This window comes from Penaeus monodon, chromosome 1 (genome assembly GCF_015228065.2).
Source record: "Penaeus monodon isolate SGIC_2016 chromosome 1, NSTDA_Pmon_1, whole genome shotgun sequence".
NCBI lineage: Eukaryota > Metazoa > Arthropoda > Malacostraca > Decapoda > Penaeidae > Penaeus > Penaeus monodon.
In genome coordinates, this window is record NC_051386.1 from 4,832,206 (window position 1) to 4,839,705 (window position 7,500).

General features: G+C 43.2%; 1 protein-coding gene across 1 annotated transcript in view; it reads left to right on the forward strand.

The window, feature by feature from the left end:
* Window positions 1–7,500, forward strand: part of LOC119575682 (monocarboxylate transporter 2-like) — a 24,355-nt gene that overhangs the window by 12,730 nt on the left and 4,125 nt on the right. The window contains exon 5 of the mRNA XM_037923312.1: window positions 3,608–3,748. Coding sequence (XP_037779240.1) covers window positions 3,608–3,748 — 141 coding nt within the window. The remainder of the gene's footprint in view (window positions 1–3,607; window positions 3,749–7,500) is intronic.

The window sequence follows — 7,500 nt, forward strand, 5'->3', positions numbered from 1 at the left end:
TGGTTTGTGTGGTTTGTGGGAGAAGGGTTGGTTTGTGAGGGAAAGGTTGTCTGTGTGGTTGGTTTGTGGGGAGATGTTGTGTGTGGTTGGTTTGTGGGAGATGGGTTGGTTTTTGTGGTTGGTTTGTGTGGTTGGTTGGTTTGTGGGAGAGAGATTGATTGTGATTCGTTTGTGGGAGCGAGTTTGCCTGTGTGGTTGGTTTGCGGGGAGATGTTGTTTGCGTGGTTGGTTTGTGGGAGAGAGGTTGTTTGCGTGTGATGTGGTAGGTGGAGGGCTGAGGAGTAGGGTTTGTTTGCTTGTGTTTGCGGCCATGATGGGGGGAGGAGTGGTGTGCGTGTGTGTGTGTCTGTGTGTATGTGTGTGTGTGTGTGTGTGTGTGTGTGTGTGTGTGAGTGTGTGTATGTGCGTGTGCGTGTGTGCATGAGTGCGTTTGATCGACCAAACAAGAAATTCTCACTATTAATTGAAAAATAAGATGCTTCGTAATTTTCCCAAACATCGTGTCTCAAACGGCGGATAATTACCCCCATGTGAGTTAGAAAGTATATGTGAGAATCTTATTTATAATTTCTAGATAAATAATACTTTATTTACTTTTGCACTTTCGTTTGTTTATTCACTTATTTGTAATTCCTATCAGTTAGTTAACTCTAAAGGCACTTTCTAAAAATAATAATTCTTTATAGTTAACTAACTGATAGGGATGACAAATAAGTGAACAAATAAACGTGTATAAGTGTATAAGTAAAGTATTATTTACCTATAAAATTTGATAAATTTCTTACATATAAAAAATCTATTTCTTACATAAAAAAAAAAATTACATATAAAAATCTATTTCTTACATATAAAAATCAATTTCCCACATATAAAAAATATATTTCTCACATATAAAAATCAGTTACCCACATATAAAAGAATCTATTTCTTACATATAAAATGCATAAAATAGTCGAACATCCCGTCACAGACCTGAAGACGAACAAAGTAATGGATGATCTACCGGAGATAAAGTTGCCGAAATTTTTGAGAACCATTGTGCTAAAGGCAATTGGATTTTCTTCACTTTTCCTGAAGACTCACCCAACTAGGCAGTGCATTTTTTGACCATCTGAGGAGAGAGGGAAGAAGCCTTGAGCGGCGATTAAGCGATCGTGTTTCTTCCCCTTGCTGTCTCTCTTTCTTTGTTCCTCTCTATATGTGTGTGTGTGTGTGTGTGTGTGTGTTTGTGTGTGTGTGTGTGTGTGTGTGTGTGTGCCCCTCTCTATCTATCTATCTATCTATCTATCTCCCTCTCTCTCTCTCTCTCCCTATCTATCTATTTATCTCTCTCTCTCTCTCTCTCTCTCTCTCTCTCTCTCTCTCTCTCTCTCTCTCTCTCTCTCTCTCTCTCTCTCTCTCTCTCTCTCTCTCTCTCTCTTGACCTACAACTCCCCCTATGAAAGGAAAACAATCTGACAAGTGAACGAAAACTTTGGAAATAACTATGCCAAAAGAAAAAGGTACCAGCTCCATTACGCTAATAAGAGCCTAAGCCAAAGCCAAAGTCGGTGTTCTGTTTGTATTGAGCGAAATTGTGAAGAACAGTTAACGCGTCGCTGGATCCTCCGAAGAAAAAATCGAACATATCTTTAAGGTTTTGTATGTTTGTTATAATGCAGTTTTGTTTGATTTTTTTTTTTCACGTTAGGATTTTCTTTTTTTTTAAGGATGTGTGCTTGCGTGTGCGCATGTGTGAGCGCGTGGGTACCAAAGTGTACGTGTGTGCGTATGCATGTTCTCTTCGCCATGTGCATCCGTTACCCGCCCGTTCTACAATACGAAAAATTGATAACCCAGTTTATCAATCGCGTTTCATCCGTTTAATTATTGGACATTATTAAACACCCACAAAATATATATATATCCAAAACTGATATTTACATTGCGGGGTAATAGGATACAGATTGATCGACGGGATATCAGATCTTCCTTTTAATTACCTTGGCATAGAAGGTTTAATTTGCAGGTGAATATGTGTCCTACTTTTTAGGTCTTTGTGCAAGCCGCATTAACCCTTGAGGACAATTAGGTGAAAGGAAAGTGAGATAAAAGGGGTTCGTATTATCAGTAATTCTCTCTCTCTCTCTTTCTCTCTCCTTCTTTCTCTTTCTTTCTCTTTCTTTCTCTCTCTCTCTCTCTCTCACACACACACACACCCTTCACTCTCTCTCTCTTTTCTTTTTTTTTTTTTTCTCTCTCTCCTCCCTCTCCCTCCCTCTCCCCCCCTCCCTCCCTCCCTCCCCCCCTCCCCTCCCTCCTCCCTCCCCCCTCCCTTCCCTCCCTCTCCCTCCCTCCCTCCCTCCCTCTCCCTCCCTCCTCCCTCCCTCCCTCCTCCCTCCCTCCCTCTCCCTCCCTCTCCCTCCCTCACACCACGCATTTCCAAGGTGTAACTTTTGTCTCGGAAGCAGCGCGTGGCGAGAGGAGACGCCTGCGAAATGTTCTCAGTGGCTTGAGGGTGTAAACTGGCTCTTTGTGTTCGAGATCAAAGCTGAAACGAGCCAGATTTCTTTAATTTTTTTGTGGCTTGGATTTAGGAGTTTGGTTTCAGGAGGGATGGTTTTCAGTGGGTTGGTTTCAAGGGCTTGTGGTCTCGGTGAGTTGGTTTCAGCGGGATTTGGTTTCAGAGGTTTTGGTAGGTTTGGTTTCACGGGGGATTTCGGTGGTAACTGTTTGGTTTCAGGGACGCGGATTAAAATGGCTTTTTTTGCAGTGGTTTGCTTTCGTTGGATTAGTTTCAGTGGTTTGGTTTCGTTGGATTAGTGTCAGTGGTTTGGTTTCAGAATAGTGGTTTTCATCGGCTAGAAGAAACCGATGTTTTGTTGTTGTTGTTGTTGTTCTATACTTGATGTTGCATTTTTCTTTGTCAAAATTGTGTGTGCTTTTATGTGTGTGTTCATGTGCGTCTGTGTGACATTGTGTCTGTGTGCGTTTTGTGTGTGTGCCTGCCGGTTCTTCTGTGTTTGTGTGTGCGTGCGTGTATGCGCTTGTGTGTGTGTGTGTGTGTTGTGTGTGTGTGTGTGTGTGTGTGTGTTCGTATGTGTGTGTGTGTGTGGTGTGTGTGTGTGTGTTGTGTGTGTGTTCGTATGTGTGTGTGTGTGTGTGTGTGTGTGTAGTAGTAGTAGTAGTAGTAGTAGTAGTAGTAGTAGTAATAGTAGTAGTAGTAGTAGTAGTAGTAGTAGTAATAGTAAAAGTAGTATTTTAGTGCACTTAATTCTAATCTATGATTATTTTCACACAGGAAAAAGGAATATGATTTGCAAAGTTCTTTCCGATGTGCAAAAACTACCAATACGAATCAGTGTACCTTTTGTAATCATTGTTGTTATTGTTTTTTTTTTTCATGAACACCGATATTACACACAAAGAAAACAATGTTTCCGCCCAAAGCACAAAATTTAAATCAACGTGATACGTATGCTAAATAGTATTTAAAGAACAATACTTCAATCAGAGTGGGAGAAAAAAAAACATACTATTTTTTTATACGATTTTTTTTAAAGCGAATTAACATACCAACAGAACAGACAAAATACTAACAGAATTTGACCTCGTTTCACCCCTACAGCAAGTGAAGGACAAGAACAAGGTCGACGCAGATAAGCCTCCTTACTTTGACCTTAGTTGTCTTAAGGTCAGGTCAGTCCAGATCCTCATAGCAACAGCAGCAGTCAGCTCTGTCGGCCTTTACGCTCCACTCTTCTACCTCGTTAGTATTGTTGTTGTTGTTGTTGTTGTATTTTGTAAGGTAAATATTTTTGTGTCTTTGTGAGGTGAACTTGAAGCATCTTTAGGAGGGAAAGTTGCATCTTTAAGAAGGAAAGTTGCATCTTTAAGAAGGAAAGTTGCATCTTTAAGAAGGAAAGTTGCATCTTTAGGAGGTAAAGTTGCATCTTTAAGAAGGAAAGTTGCATCTTTAGGAGGTAAAATTGTATCTTTAGGAGAAAAAAGTTGTATCTTTAGGAGAAAAAAGTTGTATCTTTAGGAGAAAAAGTTGTACCTTTAGGAAAGAAAGTTGATCTTTAGGAGAAAAAGTTGATCTTTAGGGAAAAAAGTTGTATCTTTAGGAGAAGAAAGTTGTATCTTTAGGAGAAAGTTGTTTTATAAGTTGTATCTTTAGGAGGTTGATTAGTTTGATTATGCATTTTAGATTCTGTTAATTATCATTTCGGGGTAGTTCTCGTCGTGATATAGGAGGTAAATTATCTCCATGGGTGTCGTTGTAATCTATTTATAACGATTAATGTGTATTGTTTGAAATGTAGTTTTTGTATATTTTAGAAGTATAAGCTTGCGTCTAGGATGTATGAAATTCAGTTAATTTAGATAGTGTAAATGTCTCCCAGCGATATCTTCAGGTAATTAGTAATATTGCAAATTTGTGTTGCTTAAGTTTTGTGCAATAATGCATTTATTTTCACGTATATAATGTATGTGTATACTGTGGAAAATATCGTTTAGGCAGGTAGTGGTATTCTGTGATGAGCAAAACATTTAATAAGTTGATTACTATAAAATAATTATTCGCATGCATGATTTTTTAATACAAACTTTGTGGTAATTTTGTTTAAGAAACTGTGTTTTGAGCGTTTTGTTTTGTTTTTGTTAAGCCAGGTCTATAACCCCTCCCCTACCAACACACCATCCCTTCCCCCACCCACTTCCCCAACCCCTTCCCTTTCCCCTCTCTTTCCCCTCTCTTTCCTCTTCCCCCTACCTCTTCCCTTTCCTCTTCCCCTCCCTGTTCCTCTTCCCCTTCCCCTTTCCCCTTCCTCTTCCCCTTTCCCCTTTCCCCTTCCTCTTTCTCTTCCTCTTTCCCCCTTCCCCTCCTCCTTCCCCATCCCCTACACCCATCACATGCCCCCTCCCCCCTTACCTTGCCCTCCCCATGCCTCCCTTACCTACTGCCTTACCTTACTACCCTAACATCCTCCCCTCCCTTACCTCTTCACTCCCTCCCAACCCCCTTGAACTCTTCCTCAAGTTTTTTTTCCCCTCATTAATAACCCCAATACTTATCCTACCCGAACCCCACCCCCACTAATATATTTTCCTCCCAACCCCTCTCGACGTCGTCCCATCTCCCCCCCCCCACACACACCCCGAAGAAGCTAGGCCCCTTGCTCTTCCCCTCGAGCCAGGCTGCCCCCTTGCTCTTCCCCTCGAACCAGGCTGCCCCCTCGTCCCTCCCCTCGAGCCAGGCTGCCCTTGATCCCTCCCCCTCCAGCAATCCCGCCCTCTCCCCCTTTCCCCTTCAACACCCCTCCCGTTTGATCCTTCCACTTCAACACGCCCCCCCCCTCCCCTATTTGGCTCCTCCTCCCTCAAACACCCCGCCCCCTCGCCCCTCCCCCTAGCCCCTCCCCCTCGAACAACCCCGCCCCTTTGTCCCTCCCCCTTCAACCACCCCACTCCCTTGGCCCCTACTACCCTTGGACCCTCCCCCCCCTCTCCCTCCATTCACTTCAATCCCTCCCCACCCCCCCCTCTATAGCTCCTCCCCCACGCCCATTTCAAAACACTTCCCCATAGGATACCTATCACACATACATAGAATCGTAGCCATAGTCATTTTCCCCTCGCCGTTGCAGCTGTCAAAAGTTTCTGCCTTTTTTTCCTCTTGCATTGATAATTGATTCTTTTTTAACAACCGCTATGTCAGACATATATATTGCTATATAATACGTCCTTTTTTCTTTTCTTTTTATGGCTATTTCCTTTTTCTCTCTATCTCCTTTTCTCTTTCTCTCTCTATCTCCTTTTTTCTTTCTCTCTGTCTTTCTCTCTAGTCCTCTTCCCCTGATCATCTTTTTCTTCTTCTCTCTTCTCCTCTCTATCTCTATCATATTATCTATCATCTTATTCTCTCCCTCTCTAGTTGCATCTTTCGGAGGTAAAGTTGCATCTTTAGGAGGTAAAGTTGCATCTTTCGGAGGTAAAGTTGCATCTTTAAGAAGGAAAGTTGCATCTTTAGGAGGTAAAGTTGCATCTTTAGGAGGTAAAGTTGCATCTTTAGGAGATAAAGTTGTATCTTTAAGAAGGAAAGTTTTATCTTTCGGAGGTAAATTTGCCTCTTTAGGAGGTAAAAGTCGTATCTTTAGGAGATAAAGTTGTATCTTTAGGAGGTGTGATATTTTTGATATAATGAGATTTAGATTCTGTTTATTAATCAGATGTCGGGGTATTATCGTCGTGAAATATAGATGTATTATCTCCATGGGTGTCGTTGTATCTATTTTATAAGATTATGTGTATTGTATTGAAATGTATTTTTGTTTAAAATTTGTGAAGATAGCTTGTCTTTTATAAAATTTCATTAATTAATTAATGATTTTGGATTGTCTCCAAGCGATATCTTCAGGTAATTAGTAATATTGCAAATTTTTGTTGCTTAAGTTTTGTGCAATAATGCATTTGTTTTCACGTATATAATGTATGTGTATACTGTGGAAAATAATTCGTTAGCAGGTACGGTATTTCTGTGTGAGCAAAACAATTAAATAATGTTATTACTATAAACATAATTATTCGCATGCATGATTTTTTTAATAACAAAACTTTGTTGGTATTTTTGTTGTAGCACTGTTTTTAGCTGTTTTGTTTTGTTTTTGTAAGCCAGGTCTATAACCCCTCCCCCTACCAACACACCATCCCTTCCCCCACCCACTTCCCCAACCCCTTCCCTTTCCCCTCTCTTTCCTCTTCCCCTTCCCCTTCCTCTTCTCTTTTTTTTCCCCCTTTCCCCGCCCCTTCCCATCCCCTACACCCATCACATGCCCCCTCCCCCCTTACCTTGCCCTCCCCATGCCTCCCTTACCTACTGCCTTACCTTACTACCCTAACATCCTCCCCTCCCTTACCTCTTCACCCCCTCCCAACCCCCTGTTAAGACTCCCCCTTGAACTCTTCCTCATGTTTTTTTTCCCCCTCATTAATAACCCCAATACTTATCCTACCCGAACCCCACCCCACTAATATATTTTCCTCCCAACCACTTTCGACGTCGTCCCATCTCCCCCCCCCACACACACACACACACCCCGAAGAAGCTAGGCCCCTTGCTCTTCCCCTCGAGCCAGGCTGCCCCCTCGTCCCTCCCCTCGAGCCAGGCTGCCCCCTCGTCCCTCCCCTCGAGCCAGGCTGCCCCCTCGTCCCTCCCCTCGAGCCAGGCTGCCCCCTCGTCCCTCCCCTCGAGCCAGGCTGCCCCCTTGCTCCTCCCCCTCGAACCAGGCTGCCCTTGATCCTTCCCCCTATTTGGCTCCTCCCCCTTCAACCACCCCGCCCCCTCGTCCCTCTCTCTAGCCCCTCCCCCTCGAACAATCCCGCCCCCTTGCCCCTCCCCCTCTAACAACCCTACTTCATCGCCCCTCCCTCTCGAACAACCCCGCCCCCTCGCCCCTCCCCCTCGAACAATCCCGCCCCTTTGTCCCTCCCCCTTCAACCACCCCACTCCCTTGGCCC